The sequence below is a fragment of the Chlorocebus sabaeus genome, chromosome 9 (genome assembly GCF_047675955.1).
Source record: "Chlorocebus sabaeus isolate Y175 chromosome 9, mChlSab1.0.hap1, whole genome shotgun sequence".
Classification (NCBI taxonomy): domain Eukaryota; kingdom Metazoa; phylum Chordata; class Mammalia; order Primates; family Cercopithecidae; genus Chlorocebus; species Chlorocebus sabaeus.
The window spans coordinates 97,962,974-97,984,625 of record NC_132912.1 but is presented as its reverse complement, the minus strand read 5'-3'; the positions used below and the strand labels follow the sequence as shown (position 1 = coordinate 97,984,625).

Sequence of the window (21,652 nt, the reverse complement as noted above, 5' to 3'; positions counted from 1 at the left end):
ATTTTATTTATCCATTCCTGTGTCCATAGAAGGAGACTTTTAATGATTGGAGGTTTAGAAGGAGCAGTCATAGGCTGAGAAAACAGTGGTGGCCAGAGGCTCTGAGATGAGAAAGCTGGAGACTTGTTCAGCAAGTACCAAAGCTCGTTTTGGCTGGTGCCCAGGGTTCCAGGTGAATCCTTGGGTGATCTCGAGTTAGATACGGGGGACCACCAGTTGCACGGTTAAGAATCATGAACTTGATTCTAAAGGCAGTGTGGAGCCATGCAAGGTTGTTGAGCAGTGAAGTGGACAGAAAAACAGCTGTGATTTAGCTAATTTTCACTTTTTTTCCAGAAATATTTGGGATACAGCGTTCACTGGAAGAAGAGAAATTTGGAAATTTTCGTAGTTGCCTGGAGTTCAAAGGAAGCTAGTATTTTCACTGTAAGCTAGTTGAGAAGAAAGGGAGATTTCTTTGGATTAGCAGTGCTGGCTGGATATGTGAGAGAAAAAAACCTTGAAGCCAGCAGGTGGCGCTGTAGGGCTGAACAGGCCATAGTGAATCTTGTGTTGGGCAGGCAGCCTTCTCCGCCCCAGCTGTGCTCAGTTTTATCCAGGTCAAGTCTCTTCATTCTAGAAACAGATGTGGATTCTCCCACCAAGTGGAGATTTCATGTCCCTCCTGGCTTTTTCTCATTCTACCCTTTTGCAGCCTCTCTTCTTTCCTGGTGATTTTTCTGTGGATTGAGTGGATTCCAGGTCTTTAAGTGTGAAATGTGAAAAAACCCATTGCATGAGAGAGCCCGACATCATTGAGCTGGTTCTCAGCCCAATCAGTGCCTTTGCAAACTGCCCAGGTATGTAGAGATGCTGCCATTTTCTTCTTGTCATGGGCAGGCAGCCAGATGGCTTCATCAGCCAGAAAATGAGGGAATCCGTTTGGGATGCTTGAGGCATGATTCTTAGACAAGATGCCCCCCAGGCCCTTCTGAGATCCCTTTAGGCAGGGTCAGGATCAGCGTGAGGTGAGGGAGGCACTGCTTTGAGTACATATATATATATTTTTTTAGACTGCTCTGTTGCCCAGGTTGGAGTGCAGTGGCGTGATCTCAGCTCACCGCAACCTCCGCCTCCTGGGTTCAAGCCATTCTCCTGCCGCAGCCTCCCAAGTAGCTGGGACTACAGGCATGTGCCACAATGCCTGGCTAGTTTTTGTATTTTTAGTAGGGATAGGGTTTCACCATGTTGACCAGGCTGGTCTCGAACTCCTGACCTCAAGTGATCTGCCTGCCTTGGCCTTCCAAAGTGCTGGGATTACAGGCATGAGCCAGTGTGCCCGGCCTTGAGTGCAGAATTTAAGGGGGCACTGGAAAACTCAATAATCAAGACAAAAATGACATTTAAATGCAATATTAAAAAAAATACAGGTAAAATATGTGATGAATAAAATTGGAGCTTTGGCCTCCTCCCAAAGGAAGGGAGGAAGGCTTGGGAAGGGCAAGAAGGTGCCTTAGGCTCAGGGAGAACAGAAGTACCAAGGTGGTTTCTCCTTATGCACCTGCTGGTGGGGCAGAACTGAGTCTTCCCCAAGCCCATCCGTAGAGCTCACCACTTAAAACCACGGAGCCTCCTAATGTCTGCCCCATCTCATGTGCTGCCAGGTGGACATCTGTGTGCATCGGTTCCCAGTGATGAACAGTCCCAGCTCTGAGGGGGGAAGCCTAAGTCTGAGCCATGGCACCATGATAGGGCTGTTGACAGTTCAGACTGCATTCACATATACCCTCTTGTTGTTCCCCATAAGCCAGCCAAGTACCCCAAACCATCTCTCATATGTATTAGTCAGCAGTGGGTAACCTGTATTTCTGAGGGCTACTGGACAATTGTGGCTCTGCTGGGCTTGGCAGGGCTGGACCAGGTCCCGAGTCCTCTCATTTAAGCCCAGGGAAGGGAGAGGCACTCTGGTGCTTGCTGTTTTCATGGCAGAGGCAATAGCTCTATGGGGACGGGGCCAAACCACACTAGAGCCCTTAGTGCTTTTGCCTGTACAAAGCTCACATGTGCTCACATTGGCCAAAGGCTGGGGATGCGGAATTCTACTCCATTGAGAGCAGGGTTTCTCAGCCTTGGTGCTATTGACATTTTGGGCCATATGAGTCCTTGTTGTGGGGCTGCCCTGTGTATTTTGCGATGTTCAGCAGCATCCCTGACCTCTGCCCACTGGACGCCAGTGGCACCCCCTTTCAGTGTGACAATCGAAACTGCTCTCTAGGAGACACAATTGCCCCCAATAGGGAGCCACTGACTGGATGTAAGCATGGCAAGAGAGGGGCGGGGCAGTTGTGGTCAAAATACAGTCAACCATGTATTCTAAATGCCCCTTGTTGCCAGGTGCAGCGGCTACTGGAGAAGCTGTGGTGGGAGGATCGCTGGAGGGCAGGACTTTGAGACACAACATAGCGAGACGCTATCTCTAATCAGTAAAAATAAAAAATTAATAAATGTCCATTGTGTGAACATGTGTCTCAGTTTTTGGTTTGGAAGTATTGGTCAGCATACAGGGACTCTTTCTGAAAGGACAAGAGAGCTAAGGCCCTTGTCTGTCAGCCCCACGATTGCCCAACATGACTGCAGTCACGGGGTGACCCTCTCCTCATCCCCTCGCCTGGCACAGGAAGCTGTTTCTTTGCTCTTGTTCAGTGGTTCTTGGATCAACAGCAACTGGGAACTTGTTGGAGATGCAAAGTCTTAGGCCCCATCCTGGGCCTTCTGGATCAGAAACTCTGGGGGTGGGGCCCAGCAATCTGTGTGTTAACCAGGCCTCCAGGTGATTTTTACCATTATTAATAGCTACCATGGTACAGGGCTTTGTTACCTAAGATGTGATGAGCTGGGCCTTAGGCAGCTCAGCATCTAGCTACTAGGGGCTTATTTTACATGCACCAGGCTGTCTACAGAAAGGTTCCTTCCTCTGATCTGTAGGAGATGATTGTCATCTGGCTGCTGTAGCATGCTGTACTCTGATGGTTTTGTTCTTTCTGTGATGTGGATTTCTTTTCTTTTTTAAAAACTTGATTTTTAAATTTCCAACATTTAAGTTCAGGGGTACACGTGCAGGATGTGCAGGTTTGTTACATAGGTAACAATGTGCCATGATGGTTTGCTGCACAGATCATCCCATCACCTAGATATTAAGCCCAGCATCCATCAGCCATTCTTCCAGATGCTCTCCCTCCCCGACTCCCCACCATCTGACAGGCCCCAGTGTGTCTTGTCCCCCCACCATGTGTCCATGTGTTCTCACCATTTAGCCCCCACTTGCAAGTGAGAACATGTGGTATTTGTTTTTGTGTTCCAGCGTTAGTTTGCTGAGGGTAGTGGCATCCAGTTCCATCCATGTCCCTGCAGAGGACAAGATCTCGTTCCTTTTTATGGCTGCATAGTATTCCCTGGTGTATATGTGCCACATTTTCTTTATCCAGTCTATCATTGATGGGAATTTAGGTTGATTCCATGTCTTTGCTATGGTGAATGGTGCTGTGATGAACATAAGAGGGCATATATCTTTATGATAGAATGATTTACATTCCTTTAGGTATACACCCATTAATGGGATTGCTGGGTTGAATGGTATTTGTGCTTCTAGGTCGTGGAGGAATCACCACACCGTCTTCCACAGTGTTTGAACTAATTTACACCCCACCAACAGTGTAAAAGCGTTCTTTTTTTCTCCACAACCTTGCCAGCATCTGTTGTTTTTTGACTTTTTAATAATAGCCATTCGGAGTGGCATGAGTTGGTATCTCATTGTGGTTTTGATTTGTATTTCTCTAATGATCAGTGATGTCGAACATTTTTTCATGTTTGCTGGCTGCATGTATGTCTTCTTTTGAAAAGTTCTGTTCTTTGCCCATTTTTTAATGGGGTTCTGTTCATGTTCTTTGTCCTTTTTTTTTTTTTTGAAACAGAGTCTCGCTCTGTCACCCAGGCTGGAGTGCAGTGGCACAATCTTGGCCCACTGCAACCTCCGCCTCCTGGGTTCAAGTGATTCTCTTGCCTTAGCCTCCTGAGTAGCTGGAACTATAGGTGCATGCCACCACACCTGGCTAATTTTTGTAATTTTAGTAGAGGGGGAGTTTGACTATGTTGGCCAGGCTATTCTCAAACTCCTGACCTCAGGTGATCCACCCACCTTGGCCTCCCAAAGTGTTGGGATTATAGAAGTGAGCCACTGTGCCCGGCTTATTTTTTTCTTGTAAATTTGTTTAAGTTCCTTGTAGATGCTGGATAATAGACTTTTGTCAGATGGATAGATTGCAAAAATTTTCTCCCATTCTGTAGGTTGTCTCTTCATTCTCATGATAGTTTCTTTTGCTGTGCAGAAGCTCTTTAGTTTAGATCGCATTTGTCAATTTTTGCTTTTGTTACAATTGCTTTTGGGGTCTTCATCATGAAATCTTTGCTCATGCCCATGTCCTGAATGGTATTGCCTAGATTTTCTTCTAGTGTTTTTATAGTTTTGGGCTTTACATTTAAGTCTTTAATCCATCTTGAGCTGATTTTTGTATATGGTGTAAAGAAGGGATCCAGTTTCAATTTTCTGCATATGGTTAGCCAGGTCTCCCAGCACCATTTATTAAATAGGGAATCCTTTCCTCATTGCTTGTTTTTTGTCAGGTTTGTCAAAGATCAGATGGTTGTAGGTGTGTGGTCTCATTTCTGGGTTCTCTATTCTGTTCCATTGGTCTACGTGTCTATTCTTCTACCAGTACCATGTTGTTTTGGTTACTGTAGCCCTGTAATATAGTTTGAAGTTGGGTGGCGTGATGCTTCCAGCTTTGTTGTTTTTGCTTAGGATTGTCTTGGCTTTTTGGGCTTTTTTTTTTTTTTGGCTAGGTGTCAATCTCCTGCTTTTTAGAAAAATAAACTGGGGACCAGAGAGGTTAAGTAACTTGCCCAGAATCACACAGCAGAGTCACTCCAGTTCCCATGGCCTTTCTTGAACATATATTTATAACTGCTTCTGAAGAACTGAGTGATACTTAAGCAATTCTGCTCTTCCTGGCCAATGAGTGTGTTTTCCTCATTTCAGGGGATCCCAACAAGCCCTCAGGATTCAGAAGTGTTAAAGCTCCTGTCACTAAAGTGGCTGCATCGATTGGAAATGCTCAGAAGTTGCCTATGTGTGACAAATGTGGCACTGGGATTGTGTGAGTATCTGCTTCCCACAGCCTTTGTAGACCCTGCAGGTTGGGTAAACCTTGAAAATGTGGAAAGTGCTGGATGTTGCACATTTTGCTTGTGAAGGGGACAAATCCATCCCAGAAAAATGCAGCAGAGAGGCCAGGAATGTCCTGTGTCCCAGAGCCAGGTTGTGAAGGTTTTCCTTCACTGTGGAGCCCTTAGGTTATGAACATGTAAAATGAGAAAAATCAGGGCTGCCCTGTTGAAGTAGGAGGGGTTTTTGGAAAAATGTCTCTGGACCCTGGGAAGGAGAAGCAAGTCCCTTATGATTGGAGGCCAGTTGGGAGGCCCTGGTTTCTGGGAGAAGCCCCAGGCCCCTGCTCAGGAAGGATGGTGCCACCTGCTCGGGTGCCACCTGCAGATGCTTGTCACTGATGGAGTCCTTTCCCTGCCTTGCTTCTGTAGCGGTGTGTTCGTGAAGCTGCGGGACCATCACCGCCACCCTGAGTGTTACGTGTGCACTGACTGTGGCACCAACCTGAAACAGAAGGGCCATTTCTTTGTGGAGGATCAAATCTACTGTGAGAAGCATGCCCGGGAGCGAGTCACACCACCTGAGGGCTATGAAGTGGTCACCGTGTTCCCCAAGTGACCCAGCAGATCTGACCACTGTTCTCCAGCCGGCCTTTGCTGCAGCTTTTTCTCTCCGTGTTCTGGCCCTCTCCTCTCTTGAAAGTCTCTGCTTACTTTGGGTTTCCCTCTGCTTCTAAAACATTGAGTTCCCTCCCCGCCTTGGTTAATTGACTCACACCAGCTGTGCGATGCTTGCTTTTACAATGAAAGGAAAACTGTTTTGTTCAGTGTCCCCTTGTCAGCAACACCATGTCCCTTCCTCCCCTCTGTTCTTCTCTGCTGCATTTGGACATCAGCCAAATTTGAACCCAATCAAATGTGTCTGACGTTGATTTTGTTTTTACTCAATAAATTTATAGACTTCAAAGCAGTGTGGTGTCTGTCATCTGATCATGTGTGGCGTTTCCTACTGAAGCCTGATGAGAGTTCTGAGGCCTGTCTTCTTGTTTTGGGTTTCTTGTTTCTCTCAGATTTACTGGCCTTTCCCCCACAACTTGCATCTTAACAAGCTCTGTTCTTATATTTCTTTGAAGCTTACTTGAAATCCTCTTTCTCTAATGCTAATATAAGATACCTAGCTCTGTTTTAATGAAATGAAGTTTTCTTTGCATTGGGCTTGTTCTGAGGCTTATCTGAGGAAATGAATGCTTCCCAAATAATAGGTGGGAGCGTTAGCAGTTGGCTTGGAAACATTCCCTAGTAAGTCCCTCTTCAGTCTGGTTGCTGACATCACAGCTGCTCCCCTTTGTGAGGGGCAGCAACCTCAGGAAAGTGTCCACCAGCAGCAGAGAGGCCAGGACATGGCCACTGTGTCCTCCTCACAGAGGAGACTGGGGACCCTGGCTGCTAAGAAAGAGTCCTGAGTCAAGATCTGAGGTCACCACAGTTCATCTCCTGGTGACTAATCCCTCATAGGGTCAGTTGAGCAAACAGTGGTGCCCCCATCCCTCCAGACACTGAGACTAAGTTATATGAGAGGCAGACAGGGTACTCCAGGCAACCCTCCTTCCTCCAAAGGAGCAATCGTCTATTCTTGAGCATGCCCACCACCCTCAGTAATCGTTCATGACCTTTAATTATGAATGCACTAACGCGGTACATACTCTAAGCGTAAGAATTTTAATCTGTACCAGGATTTCATACCACAGACTCTGAAGCCAGAATGTATGATGGACAGTTTATGCACATGAGCCGTTTTAGTGCCACAACAAGCAGAACTAAACTGTTCAGGCAGAAAATCATGTCATGTTAAAGCTCTCAATTTTTTTTTTTGGCAGTTAATGAGTTCTTTCTTTAAACTCCATCTGTTTCTACGCTTGTAAAAGTCAAGGAGGCTTAAACTTTGCAATTCTTAGAAATCAACATAAAATGAAAAGTCTCTGAACCACAGCAGGTCTGACTCATTTACAAAGACATTAACAGTTATGATTTGGATTTTGATTGTACAGAATAGATGAGTCATAGATTCTTAGAACTTTCTCTAATCCCTCTCCTCAGATACTGTGCCAATCAAATGTCTGACATTTGTCAGTATTACTTCTTAGGTGTGGGTCTTTCATACAGATATCTTGCTTCCAGGGGAGGCCAAACACCAAAAACTTCAGGTGACCATTATTACTATTCAATATAGCCTGTACGAGGAGTTCATTTCCTGATTGAATATATGAAACAGAATTGTCAGCATTACCACCCCTAAGTGCAAGCTGTGTGATGTGGCAAAGAAGCCCTTCCCTTTGGCCCCCAGCATCTGGCACATACAAATATTTACTGCTTTGCCAGGTGTGGTGGCCCACGCCTGTAATCCCAGCACTTTGGGAGGCTGAAGCGGGTGGATCACTTGAGGTCAGGAGTTTCAGACCAGTTTGGCCAACATGGTGAAACCCTGTCTCTACTAAAAATACAAAAGTTTGCTGGGTGTAGTGGTGCATGCCTGCAGTTCCAGCTACTCCGGAGGCTGAGGCAGGAGAATCACTTGAACCTGGGAGGTAGAGGTTGCAGTGAGGCGAGATCGCATCACTGCACTCCAGCCTGGGCAACAGAGTGAGACTGTCTCAAAAAAAAAAAAAAAAAAAAAGAAAAGAAAAAAAAAGAAAAAAAAATATATATACACACAAAAAAAACTGTTGAGTGCAATTTGTGATTTGGCCTATTTTTTTGTGCTTCATGCCTACCATATTTATCTGATTGTTTTTCTTTCATGCTTCCTCTAAAAGGAAAGAAGATTGGAAGGAACAGTCTAACTCTGTAGCCATCTTTGATTACTAAGCTTTCAGAAAATTTCCTGAAAAGGAAAAAGTCAGCCAGAGTCATGCAGACTTTGGTCAAGCTGTTTTCTCTGACTTGGTATGCTCTTCCTGCACCTCTGGATTACTTAACGTTTAATAAAGTTCTGTGGTCTTTCGAGATTGAGCCACCCCCTCCTCCAGACAGGCTTCCTGACTGCCCAGCATGACTTGGATGCCACTCTCCTATGCTCCCATACCCAAGGGACACATCCTTCTTGGCATGCATCACACAAGACACTAATCACTCATCTCCTGAAAGGAAAGAAGCTTCCATGAGAGCTGATCCTTTGTCTTTTTTCAGCTTTTTCTCCTGGGCACTCAGCTCAGTACCTCACAAGTGGCAGATAGTCCACAAGCTAGGTAAATCTGTAAATGGGTGATTGCTGCTTCATTGCTGTCAAATAGAAGTATGATGCAAGGCATGAATGTAATTTAAAATTCTCTAGTAGCAATGTGAAAAGAGAAAAGCAGGTAAAATTAATTGTAATAATACTTTTTTTTTTTTTTTTTTTTGAGACGGAATCTAGCTCTGTTGCCCAGGCTGGAGTACAGTGGCACAATCTTGGCTCACTGCAACCTCCACCTCCCGGGTTCAAGCCATTCTCCTGCCTTAGTCTCCCAAGTAGCTGGGATTACAGGCACGCACCACTATGCCCTGCTAATTTTTGTATTTTTAGTAGAGAAGGGGTTTCACTGTGTTGGCCAGGCTGGTCTCGAACTCCTGACCTTGTGATCCACCCACCTTGGCCCCCAAAGTGCTGGGATTACAAGTATGAGCCACCATGCCTGGCCAATAATGCTCTTTGTTATTTTTTTGAGACAAGGTCTTGCTCTGTCATCCAGGCTGGAGTGCAGTGGCACAATCATGGCTTCCTTGACCTGGTCTCAAGTGATCCTCCCACCTCAGTCTCCTGAGTAGTTGGGACTACAGGCATAAGCCACCATGCCTGTAGTTATACACATGCACAAAAAAATAGGCCAAATCACAAATTGCTCTCAACAGTTATATATATATATATAAATATATATAAGTTTTATTTATTTTGGATCCCTTCCGTTTTGGAAATTATATAAAAAAATATAATTTTTATATTTTTAAATAGAGATGGGGTTTCGCTATGTTGCCCAGGGTGATCTTGAGCTCCTGGGCTCAAGCGATTAGCCCACCTCAGCCTCCCAGAGTGCTGACATCACAAGTGTGAGCCACCATGCCTAGCCAATAATACATTTTATATAATGCTATATATCCAAAGTATTCTCATTTCTTTTTTTTTTTTAAATAAAGTATTTTAATAGCAAACTTACAGGAACAGCACAGAAGACAGACAACATTAAAAACATGTACTTGCATGTAGGACAACTCAGAAAAGTATAGTGAATGGATAGAATCTACTGTATGATAAAAATGCTACAAACACCATTTAGTTGCCATCAATAAAAAATTTACCTGTTTTAACAAAATCTAAATGCTGGCATTGTCCAGAAAAATTTAACAGGTTTATTTATAATTATTAGAAAGTTGAACTGCTGAAACTTGTTCACTGAAACATTTTAACTTGCATTAATGCTTTATGCCTCTGCATTTATATTAAAAATTCACACCCAATGAAAATGGAAAAACTGCCAATACTTGATTTCTGTCCCCTATTTTTCCACTCGCAATCATGTACTTAGGTACCTTTTGACCCCATGGAAAAAAAATATCTAACGTTCAGAACCACCAATAACAGGAAGAATTTTTTTTTTTTTTTTTTTTGAGAATGAAATGTTTTCCATCATAGTGGATTCTTAAGCACGTTCTCCACGTATACAGCGTGCTAGCTGGATGTCTTTTGGCATAATTGTTACACATTTGGCATGGATAGCACACCGGTTGGTGTCTTCAAAAAGGCCAACCAGATAGGCCTCACTTGCCTCCTGCAAAGCACCGATAGCTGCGCTCTGGAAGCGCAGATCTACTTTAAAATCCTGAGCAATTTCTCGCATCAGACGCTGGAAAGGAAGTTTGCGAATCAGAAGTTCAGTGGACTTCTGATAACTTCTAATTTCACGGAGCGCCACAGTACCAGGCCTGTAACGATGAGCTTTCGTCACCCCTCCAGTAGACGGCGCACTCTTACGAGCGGCTTTTGTAGCCAGTTGCTTCCTGGGTGCTTTACCACCGGTCGATTTGCGGGCAGTCTGCTTTGTACGAGCCATGGTACAGAGACATCCTTACTTACCCCCCTTCTCCTTCGGCTGGAGATCGGCGAGTGAGAGGCGGTGCTGGCGTTGGAGAGCGACGGTGGCGCGGTGGCGGCTGCGAACATAATTGTATTATGGTGTCAACATTTGTCACAAGCCACATTTCAAGTGCTCAGTAGACACATGGGGGTAGTGGCTACTGTATTGAACAACACAACTTTAAACCCATCTTAAAGACATTTTGGATTTCTGCTTCCCTTCAAGGCTGCCAGTTTTAATCTGGCCCAGAGCAGAAAAGTCATCTGCAGCCGGTGCAGGCTGTGGTAGAAGTGGCTCTGTGCTTGGTTCATATGATCTAGGAGATCCTGTGATGTCAGAGTTTTCAAGATGGTGAACCAGTGGGAGAATAAAAACCCAAGCCCCTTGGGTTCTAGAACAAGACTGCCATCTGCAGTACAGAACTTTATGCTTTTCATAACATAATTCCTGCCATTCTTCCATAGCTTGGATAGAGACAAAGCCCCTGACCATGGGACATCAGGTGGCAGAACTGCTCATCATGATTTGGGTTCTCTCATTCTCATTAGGTCAGAAGGTCAGGCATCTCCAAGAACAATCCCTCATGAGATGGAAGGACGACTTGAGCAGGGCTGAAGGAAATACGTGAACTGTAGGAGCACAGAAGCCTGGATCCTCATGCTGTCTACTGCTGTGCCCCTCCCTCAGCTCTTCCCCATGGCTGATAGGGGATCCCATATGAGCAGCAGATGGTGGAAGAGGAAGCCCACACTTGATTCATGGATAAGTTGGCTAGGCATGTGGGGGCATGCTGAAATGGTGGCTGCACTGCTGTACTTCTTGAGCTGGCTTTGTAAGAAGAAAAGAAGTCCTCCCACTGGGCAGAGCTTCCGGTAGTGTTCCTAATGATCTACTTTCTGTGGCAAGAGGAGTGGCTTCAGTATAAATGTGTCTGGACTTATGGACAGTGGTGAATGACATGGTTGGCTGATCAGAGGGGAAAGATGAGAAGATCAGGACAAGGAGGTCTGGAGTAGAAGAATGTGGATGGACCTCTGTTAACCCTCATTGGAATAAACCATGGAAGAGACAGTAAGGGATCAGGTTGACAAAATGAATTAGCCAATGGACATGAGCCAGCCTGTTGTTGGCGACCCCTATGTTGGCATAATGGGTGCGTGGGTGGAGTAGCCATGATTGTCGGCGATGGAGGCTCTACGTGGTTGCAGTAAAGATGGGCTTTTATTTCAAGGCCAATCTAGCTATTGCTGCTGCCAAATGTTTAACCTTCCAGCAAGAATGACCAACTGAACAGTGCTATCCTTTGAAGACACCAGCTAAGCCACTTGGTGGCAAGCTGACTAGCTTAGATCCCTTCCATTTTGGAAAGTGCAATGATTTATGTATTTAGTCAGAAATAGACCCATATAGTATATTGGGTTTGCCTTTGCTGTCCACAGGGCCTCAAGCACAACACTTTCTGAGGACATAAAGACCTTTAGATCCACTAGCGCAGGATCCCACACGGCCTTGTGGGACCAAGGACCCATTTTACTGCAAAGGAGGCACAGCAGTGGGCACATGACCACGGAGTCCACTGGATCTATCACATTCTGCACCACCCAGAAATGGCCAGCATAAAAGAGCGATGGTATGGCCTGAAGACATAGTTGAAATGCCAATTTATATACGTGCCCTTGTGAGTGTAGAGTGCCATTTTCTAGAACGTAGGAACACTCAATCAGTGAAATTTACTTGGTGCTGTGTCCTCAAGAGATAGATTGTATGAGTACAGGAGCAAGGGGGACAGCAAGACCATTCCTGCTCAGGGTAACTCCTTGTGACCCACTTGGGGAATCAGTACTCCCCACACAATGATCAATTATGAAAACAAAAACAATTTAAAAATTCTTTCAGTTTTTTTTTTTTTTTTTTTTTAAGCAGGCAGGAAAGAGGGCACCTGAACATCTTATCTAAATTTTTTTCCGTGTAAAGTTATATGAAAGAATTTGGAGTGGGACTTCATGGGTTCAAATCCTGGCTCCACTTCTTGATCACTGTATAACATGGATAAGTCATGTAATCTCTCTGAACCTTAGTTTACTCATCTGTAGACAGATTAGTAATAACAGGAGATTCACAGCTCAGGGAGAACTCAAAGCAGAGGGTTGTCCCTGGTAAACACACAACTTTTGGCCAGGTGTGGTGGCTCATGCCTGTAATCCCAGCACTTTGGGAGGCTGAGGCAGGTGGATCACCTGAGGTCTGGAGTTAGAGACCAGCCTGGCCAACATGGTGAAACCCTGTCTCTACTTAAAAAAACAAAACAAAAAAACCAAACCAAAACAAAACAAAAAGCCGGGCGTGGTGGCGGGCGCCTGTAATCTATCGCAGCTGAGGCAGGGGAATCGCTTGAACCCAGGAGGCAGAGGTTGCAGTGAGCCGATATTGCGCCATTACACTCCAGCCTGGATGACAATAGCGAGACTCAGTCTCAAAAAACAAAAAAAAAGCACGCAACTTTTATATTTAGCCTTGATGAGTCTCGGAGGTACAATTTCTACCTGGTTAACTGGATACATCTCACTTCTTCCCCTGGTTTTGCCCCTTCCCCAGGCTCGCAGAGAAGACGTCATCCTCGCAGATGTTTTAAAAACACTATGCACCAGTCTGTAGGAAAGGGCGCAGGGGGTTGGCGAGGCAATCTAGGCCTGAGCGCCGCCTCTGGCTTTCCTTTTGGAGGAAGCGCCCCCTCCACGAGCACACGCGCGTTTCTGAAGGGGACGGAGCTGCGCATGCGCCGCAGAGGCGCAATGCGTAGCCAGATTGAGGCGCGGCGATGCGTGAGTCCCCGAGGCTCCTTGCGGGCCGGCGTCCCACGCCGAGGATAGTGGCGACCTGCTTTCCAGAAAGGCCGCACACCAGGCTCAGCTCTGCTCGCCAGCAGGAGGCGACGGCAGAGGAAACTTCAACCCGATAAAGTTCCCGGTCGCGGGAACATTTGCCTCCTCCTGCCACTCACCGCCTCTGCTCTGGTCCCTCCCTCCAGGAATCTTCATAGCGTCCTTTCGCCCCACCCTCTCTCATCCCGCGTCTTCCATATTTGCCCCAGCTTGGCTCAGGGCCACAGCTCTGCACTCTTCAGCGGGCGGCGCCACCTGCAGTTGTTTCTACGCGGGAAATAGGGCAGCCGCATCCCCGCACTGCTGAGTGCCCAAGGATGGTAAGCCGGGGAGGGCAAACATCTTCTTTTCAGGGATTCTGATCTCACTGTACGAAGCGGAAAGAACTTTGAGAGTCAAAGGCCTCAACTGAGGGCCTAGTTTGGTTACGGGAACTTAAGATAAATGAATTAACCAGGGGAGCTCCGTCCCCATTTTCTCCTCCTACTCAGTCTTTAAAATCCAGAGAAGGCGGGGGTGAGGTGGGGGGGATGACCCGTTTTGACTGTTTGGAGTGGTGCAAACTCTTTTGTGACGCCTGCTGTGAGAGCTGCGACAGGGTCTTGGGAATCGACGCCTCTCAACCACCCATACACTCAATCCCAAGGGTGAGAGAAAATGCTTAACTTCCCAGGTGCGGCGGTGTTGGGCAAAGGAGGCATTCTTAAATTGGAAACAACCTCAGTCACCATTAACATAAGAATGGATAAATTCTGCGTGTATTCATATAATGGAATTCTGTATAGCAATGAAAAAGAATGGACTGTTGATCCATACAACAACATAAATGAATTGTCCAGGCATTATTTTGTGAGAAGACAGACACAAAAGAGTGCAAACTGTATGATTCCATTATATGAAGTTCGGGAACAGGCAAATTTGACCTGCACTTTAGAAGTCAGAATAATGGCTACTTATGGGGGAGGGACTCAAAAATTGATAGCAGTTAGAGGCAGAGGCAAGCACTTCGTTCACTGCTGCTGCAACAAGGAGCGTTCAAGGGAGAGAGACTTCCTGAGCAAAATTTAGTTGGGATTGTTTAATTGGGTCAAGGATCAGAGTGGAATAGTGGTGAGAAAGCACGTTTTTGGACTCACGTCTCAGGAGCAGTGGCATGTAATAGCAATGAGTCCGTAAAGCCTAGATCTTGATTTCTGTTTCTCAATATTCCTGTGATTTTTGTGGTCAGCAAGCTCTGAATCAGGATGACCCATGGTATCTACTTGCCACCATCTGCCCTTGGAATTTATTGCTCCTTAGAATTTAGTCTTCTTTTCTCAATCTCTGAAATTGTCTTTAGGCATAGAAATTCAGTCCAAAGTTCATGAAAGAAGTACAGCTTGCACAGAGGTATGAGGACATGAGAGAGCCCAGGAGGCAAAAAGTATCCTATATCTTGATCTAGATGGTTACAGGGGTGTGTATGTGTGTAGACATCCATTGAGCTATTCATGTAAGATCTGTGTACTTAGCGGTCATGATAAACTAATTTAAAAAGTGAATTTTTATATTGCACAGAAAAATATTTCTGTTACATCGTTGAGTGAAAAAGGCAAGTTATGCTAGAGCATTTCTCCCTGAACTCACTTCTACCAAGAAAAAGAAAAAAAAAAAAGGTTACATATAAGAAGAAAGGAGATTAGAAGAATATACTCCAAAATATGAGATTGTGGATGAGGTTTTTTTTTTTTTTTGGTTGTTTGCATTTTCTAAACTTTAGAGAGATTCCTATGTATTGGAAGCAGCCCAGAGTCTTCTCCAGACTCCCACAGCCCCAGGCTCAATAGCAATAACCACAGCATTCACAATCTCTGACCCAATGCATTGGCAACATCATCAGCTCTACCAGACAACCAGAAGTAGCCGTCTTCATGCATGATCCCTCTGTCACCTGTGAGGTAAAGCATGTGGCCTCTTGCTGAAGCATATTCCTCCAAGCTCACCTGATAGAATGAAAAATCCAGAAATCTACATTTACTTCCCTTTCACAATCATTTTGTGATATGAATTGAGCACTCTGGCTAGCGCCAGGGGAGACTGAGAAAAATAAGTCAGGATCCCCACTCTCCAGGGGATCCCACATAGAAAACTTAACGCACACGGAGAACTTTCCTTGGTCATTTCTTTTAACTTCTACTTTTTTTTTTTTTTTTTTGTCTCAGCTAGAAACAGGAGTAATGATGGCACTTCACTCAGAAGTTTGTCCTGAGGCTTAAATGAGGCAACATGGACACAGCATTTTAGCACAGGGCCAGGTACACTATATGTAAGGGTTGTTGGCTGCTATTTTCTCTGGCTTATCATCCATCCGATGCAGTCACCGCTCCCTGTCTTTGAATTGTGCCTTTAATTTTCATACTGCCCATGACCAAAATTCCATCAGAAAAAGGTGATTTTAGCTTAAGGTTCTTACACCAGAAACACAATGAGAGTGATTGTGAAAAAGTCCCTTTGCATGAGACTGGCCCATTTTGCAGGATCGTTCTGTGGAGTGTTCACAGATACTTTTTTTTTTTTCTTTTTATTGAGACAGAGTCTGGCTCTGTCATGCAAGTTGGAGTGCAGTGGCATGATCTCGGCTCACTGCCAACCTCTGCCGCCCAGGTTCAAGCGATTCTTGTGTCTCAGCCTCCCAAGTAGCTGGGATAACAGGTGCCGACCACCACGCCTGGCTAATTTTTTTTTGTATTTTTAGTAGAGATGGGGTTTCGCCATGTTGGCCAGGCTGCTCTCTAACTCCTGACCCCAGGTGATCCGCCTGCCTTGGCCTCCCAAAGTGCTGGGATTACAGGCATGAGCCACTGCGCCCGGCCAGATTCTAACAGCATCTGACTCATTGCTGTAGAGACCATGTCACCAATTTGTTCAGATTCTTAGGTCTAATGGACAGTCTGCTTATTAGAGTTATAATAAACTTTAGTGAAATGCTGTGTAAGCAGCTCATTCTCAAACAGCACAATAATCCCAGTAGGTATATGAGATATCTGGGTCTCTTCTTTGGAATCTGTCTTATGGGTGAGAATATGATTTTAAAGTCTCACTGTATTGAAGTTGTCTTATCAAAGTTTGAACATATTAAGCCTTCTCACAGAAATTCACAATATTAAAATATTTAAACTGTTTTACCTAGGCTTTAACTCAAAAACCCCACAAGAAATACTCAGAGAGGATTTAAAGAGTTAACAAGAATACTCATTGAAGAAGTATTTACAATATAAAATGTTGGAAGTAACCAAAATTTTTAACAATAGTAGATATGTTAAATAGGTCATGATCGTTCTCCTTGATAAGATTCTATAAAATTATTAACAATGTTTTCATATAAGGGCTGGTGCCTTGGCTGTCAGCATTTTGGGAGGCCGAGGCAGGTGGATCACTTGAAGTCAGGAGTTCCAGACCAGCTGGCCAACATGGTAAAACCCGGTCTTTACTTAAAATACAAAAATTAGCTGGGCATGGTGGTGACAGCTGGTAATCCCAGCTACTCATGAGGCTGAGGCAGTAGAATTGCTTGAACCCGGGAGGTGGAGGTTGCAGTGAGCCAAGATTGTGTCACTGCACTCCAACCTGGGTGACTGAGTGAGACCCTGTCTCAAAAAAAAAAAAAAAAAAGTTGTCATGTAAGATTTCAGTGATATCTGAAAATCATAAGTAAAAAAACAGGCTTCACAAAAGCTAGTAGAGTACAATCCCACTTTTATAGAACAATACACATCCATCCTGGCTAACACAGTGAAACCCAGTCTCTACTAAAAATACAAAAAATTAGCCGGGCGTGGTGGCGGGCGCCTGTAGTCCCAGCTATTCGGGAGACTGAGGTGGGAGAATGGCGTGGACCCGGGAGGCGGAGCTTGCAGTGAGCCGAGATCGCGCCACTGCCCTCCAGCCTGGGCGACAGAGCAAGACTCCTTCTCAAAACAAACAAACAAAAACAAACAAAAACATATAAATAGAAAAAGAATGAAGGATATATACACATCAAATGTTAATAGTGGCTAAGAATGGTGGCATTATGAGTTAATACGCTTTTCTTTGGTCTTTTCTATATTTTTGAAAGTTGTCTATATTGAACACAAGTGAGTTTTATTATCAGGAAAGGCTAAATAAATATTTTAAAATTAATTAAAGCCCCCCTTTATAGATAAAATGGACTGCTCATCTTTATGAATAATGCCACCTAATTAATGTATAAGAAATAGCTGTTTGAAAATCACCATTCTGCACCCCCCATTTTATTTATTTGTTTTTGAGACAGGATATTGCTCTGTTGCCCAGGCTGGAGCACAGTTGTACCATCACACCCAGCTCATTACACCCTTGACGTCCTTTGCTCAGTTTATCCTCCCACCTCACCTCCTGAGTAGCTGGGACTACAGGTGCACACCACTATGCCTGGATAATTTTTGTATATTTTTTTGTAGAGACAGCATTTTGCCATGTTGCCCAGGCTAGTCTTGAACCCCTGGGCTCAAGTGATTGGTCCATCTTGGCTTCCCAAAGTGCTGAGATTACAGGCATGAGCCACTGTGCCCAGCCACTCTCTATTTTAATAATTGTTTCCGAAAAGAAAAGAATCATCTATGGATGCTAAAATGATTGGGTGAAAGTTAATTGGAGAATAGGATATTTACAGAGTCTCAAATTGTTACACAATAGATTATTACTAATTACAAAGAGGAAAATGTACCTTTGTAATGGAGAGAAATGGCACTCACCTCCTTAATCAAAAGATCAAAATTATCAGCACCCAAAATGAGACAACCTAATGTTTCTCCACTATAAGCAAATAAAAAATATACATAATCTGCATAATATTCTTGAGAAAGATGTTTATCCTGGATCTCGTTATAAGGAAACAAAATAGGTAAGCCTAGAAAGTGAGGCATTTTTTAACACAACAGTCCTCTGCTCTTCAAAATGTCCATGTCATGAAAAACGTGGTGGTGGGACAGTTATAGATAAAAACAACTAAAGAGATATGAGAACCAAATAAATGCATGAACCTTGATTGAATTCTGGATTTACAAAAGCTGTAGAACACATTTGAGTACAATTGAGAAAGACTAAGTATTGGCTAGATATTAGATAGTATTAAAGAATTATTTTTAATTTTCATAGATTTGATGGTATTGATAAAGAAGAAAGTCCTTATTCCTAGGAGAATGCTGCTGAAATATTTAAGGACAAAGTGTCATAATGTCTGCACTTACTCCCAAATGCCTCATCAAAAATGTACAAATATAAAGTAAATGAGGCAAAATCTTAATAAGAAGTGAATATAGGTGAGAGAGGTACAGGTAGGTGTTCACTGTGCCACTATTTAACATTTTTGGAGACTCAAAACTTTGCAAAATTAAAAGTTGGGACAAAAGTATTTGGCAAATCATAAAGTGCTCAACAGTAATGGCACTATGATTAGTAGCAACAATGAAAGTATTTGGGAAAAAATAAAATTTTCTTACTGTGTGTGGACAGTACAGAGAAGCAGGTTGGTTTAGTTTTATGCGGATTGCAGTTTTTCCTTCTTCTCCTGGAGGCAGGATATTTGAGTTTTCATCCACAATCTGAAATTAGATAATCACTAAAGGAATTTTCCTTATAAACCATTTGTGCTCTTCCTAAAACACCACAAGATCTAAACTTAAGCCTTTCTACCCCCATTTAAGATGCCAGGAAAGTGCTCGGTTGGCATACCTAGATACTGGGCAACCTAAGAGGCAGTGTGGTTCAGTCATCAGTGTGAGGGTGCCAGAGCTGGAAATATTTGGGTTTGCGTGTCCACTCTTTGAAACCTTCTGACTCTGAGAACCTTGAATACTTCTCTGAACCTCAGTTTCCTTATCTAGAAAATCAGAGATTTAAAAATGCACCTATTACACAGCTTTATTATAAGGATGAAATAAGACGATACAGGTAAGGGCTCCATTGCCTGGTTAGTACAAAGTTTTAAGAAAGCCAGCATCTCAGAAAGGCCTTTCAAGCAAGGAACTTAATTAGCTATCTTATGTATAAGAAAAGAAATATAAGGAACATGAAAATTTAAAAACAGATATGGCAGTTTTATAACAGTCTAGGAGATGGTGTTATTTTTTCCTATTAAGAATTAGAGGGCAGGTTAGGAATAAATAAAATACAGTTTGAAAATTATGAGTTATTGGCCGGGTGCAGTGGCTCACGCCTCTAATCCCAGCACTTTGGCAGGCTGAAGTGGGCAGATCACCTGAGGTCAGAAGTTTGAGACGAGCTTGACCAACATGGAGAAACCCCATCTCTACTAAAAATACAAAATTAGCTGGGCATGGTGGCGCATACCTATAATCCCAGCTACTCAGGAGGCTGAGGCAGGAGAATTGCTTGAACCCGGGAGGCCGAGATTGTGCCATTGCACTCCAGCCTGGGCAACAAGAGCAAAACTCTGTTTCAAAAAAAAAAAAAAGAAAGAAAATAATGAATTATTTCAGCCGAGTAGCTTCTTTATTGACCTGAAATGGAAGGCATGACCATGAAATAATGTGACAGGAGTTAAAAAGTACACTGAGATGCTAGCTCAATTTTGAGGGCTACAACCTTCTAAGTTGTCACCTTGGAAAGCAATATTCATACTCATTTTGAATTTATTATCCTTGCTGAATACTTTGAAACTTTTCTATAGAAACTACCAGCCCTGAGGGTCAGAGGGTTTTCAGGGATAGTACATCTTTATACTTTGATGATGAACTTTAGACTTTAGGGGAAAAAAGTGGCATTTAGTACTAAGTCTAGTAAATTAGATGAATTATCTAGAGAATACATTTTTAAATGAGATTTAAAAAATTTTATTTTCAATGGAATTGTTCTATTTTAGTTTTTGATTGTTTATTGACACTATATAGAAATACTATTAAAATAATTTTTTGTATATTGAACTTATTTCCTGCAACTTTGATGACCTCAATTATTAGCTCTAATAGTGTGTGTGTATTCCTTAGGATTTTCTGTATACACAGTCATGTCATGTTGAATAGAGATAGTTTTACTTCTTCTTTTCCAATTGGGATGCCATTTCTTTTTCTTGCCTAATTGCTTTGGATAGAACCTCTATGTTGAATAGAAGTGGAAAGAGTGAATATTCTTGTAAGTCTTGATCCTAGTGGGAGCACTTTCAGTTTTTTACTGTTGAGTCTGATGTGAGCTGTGGGGTTTCTGTATGTCCTTTGTCAGGTTGAGAAAGTTCCCTTTCATTGCTAGTTTGTTGAGGGTTGTTACCATAAATAGGTGTTGGTGTTAGATTTTGTCAGTGATTTTTCTGTGTCTGTTGAGATGATCATGTGATTTGTGTACTTTGTTTTACGGTATATTAATTGGTTTTTATAGTTTGAACCAACTTTGTATTTCTGGAATAGTCCCATTTGGTTATGGTATATAATCATTTGTATGTTCCTTGTTAGGTTGGCTGGTATTTTGTTGAGTTTTTTGGCACCTATAGTCATAAGAAATATTAATTGATGGTTTTCTTTTCTTGTGATGTCTTTGGTTTTGGTATCAGGATGATCCTGGCTCATACTATGACCCCATTTTGAGTCACAGCCTCCAAAATCCTGGTGTTACATGTTTTTGGGGAGTTTGTGAAAGATTAATGTTAATGCTTCCTTAAATGTTGGATAGAATTCACCACAAAGCCATTTGGGCCTGGCTTTTTCTTTGTGGGAAGTGTGTGTGTGTGTGTGTGTGTGTGTGTGTGTGTGTATGTGTGTGTTTTGGATGGGGAGTGTAAGGAATGAAGTTATGATACTTCATTTTGACAAATTAAAAAATATCTCTTTCATCTTCCCCCTTTGTGTGGGTCCTCTTCTCCTTTCTCACCTGAATTTAAGAAAAAAACCTCTAGTGAGGTACAGTTGACATGCAGAAAGCTATACATATTTAATGTGTACAACTTAATGAGTTTGAAGGTAAGTAAACAACCATGGAACTGTCACCACAATCTGTGCCATAAACCTATTCATCATCTTCAAAAGTTTCCTCCCACCCTCTGACTTATTATTATTATTATTTTGGTAATAAGAACACTTAACATAAGATATCTCCTTAGCAAGATTTTAAGTATGTAATACAGTGTTGTTAACTGTTGGCATTATGCTATACAGTAGATCTCTAGCAGTTACTGTCTGTGTAGCTGAAATTTTGTACCCCTTGGTGAATACCTTCCTGTTTTCTCCTCTCCACCAGGTCCTGGCAACCACCAATTCACTTTCCGGATCTATGAGTTAGACTTTTTTTTTTTTTTGAGACAGATCTTGCTCTGTCGCCCAGGATGGAGTGCAGTGGTGCGATCTCTGCTCGCTACAACCTGCGCCTCCCGCATTCAAGCGATTCTCCTGTCTCAGCCTCCTGAGTAGCTTGGATTACAGTCATGTGCCACCATGCCTGGCTAATTTTTGTATT

The 21,652-nt window shown here is 43.3% G+C and overlaps 3 protein-coding genes across 5 annotated transcripts in view; 2 read left to right on the top strand and 1 right to left on the bottom strand.

Annotated features, from left to right (window-relative positions):
• The window catches only part of PDLIM1 (PDZ and LIM domain 1), a 54,278-nt gene extending 48,109 nt beyond the window's left edge, over positions 1-6,169 (top strand). Inside the window, exons 6-7 of the mRNA XM_007963638.3 lie at positions 5,075-5,192; positions 5,632-6,169. Of these exons, the coding sequence (XP_007961829.3) occupies positions 5,075-5,192; positions 5,632-5,818 (305 nt within the window). The 3' untranslated portion in view covers positions 5,819-6,169. The remainder of the gene's footprint in view (positions 1-5,074; positions 5,193-5,631) is intronic.
• A 3,191-nt stretch (positions 6,170-9,360) lies between these two features.
• LOC103216306 (histone H3.3A-like) overlaps positions 9,361-21,652 on the bottom strand; it is an 85,316-nt gene continuing 73,024 nt past the window's right edge. For both annotated transcript variants that reach the window (XM_073019191.1, XM_073019192.1), the window contains 2 exons: positions 18,691-18,792; positions 9,361-10,383 (listed from right to left, as the gene is read on the bottom strand). In XM_073019191.1, coding sequence (XP_072875292.1) covers positions 9,873-10,283 — 411 coding nt within the window. In that variant the 5' untranslated portion in view covers positions 10,284-10,383; positions 18,691-18,792 and the 3' untranslated portion in view covers positions 9,361-9,872. The remainder of the gene's footprint in view (positions 10,384-18,690; positions 18,793-21,652) is intronic.
• The window catches only part of LOC103216805 (cytochrome P450 2C3-like), a 42,638-nt gene continuing 34,073 nt past the window's right edge, over positions 13,088-21,652 (top strand). The window contains exon 1 of one of the 2 annotated variants that reach the window (XM_073019189.1): positions 13,088-13,509. In XM_073019189.1, coding sequence (XP_072875290.1) covers positions 13,507-13,509 — 3 coding nt within the window. In that variant the 5' untranslated portion in view covers positions 13,088-13,506. The remainder of the gene's footprint in view (positions 13,510-21,652) is intronic. The other variant, XM_073019188.1, reaches the window with a different exon arrangement.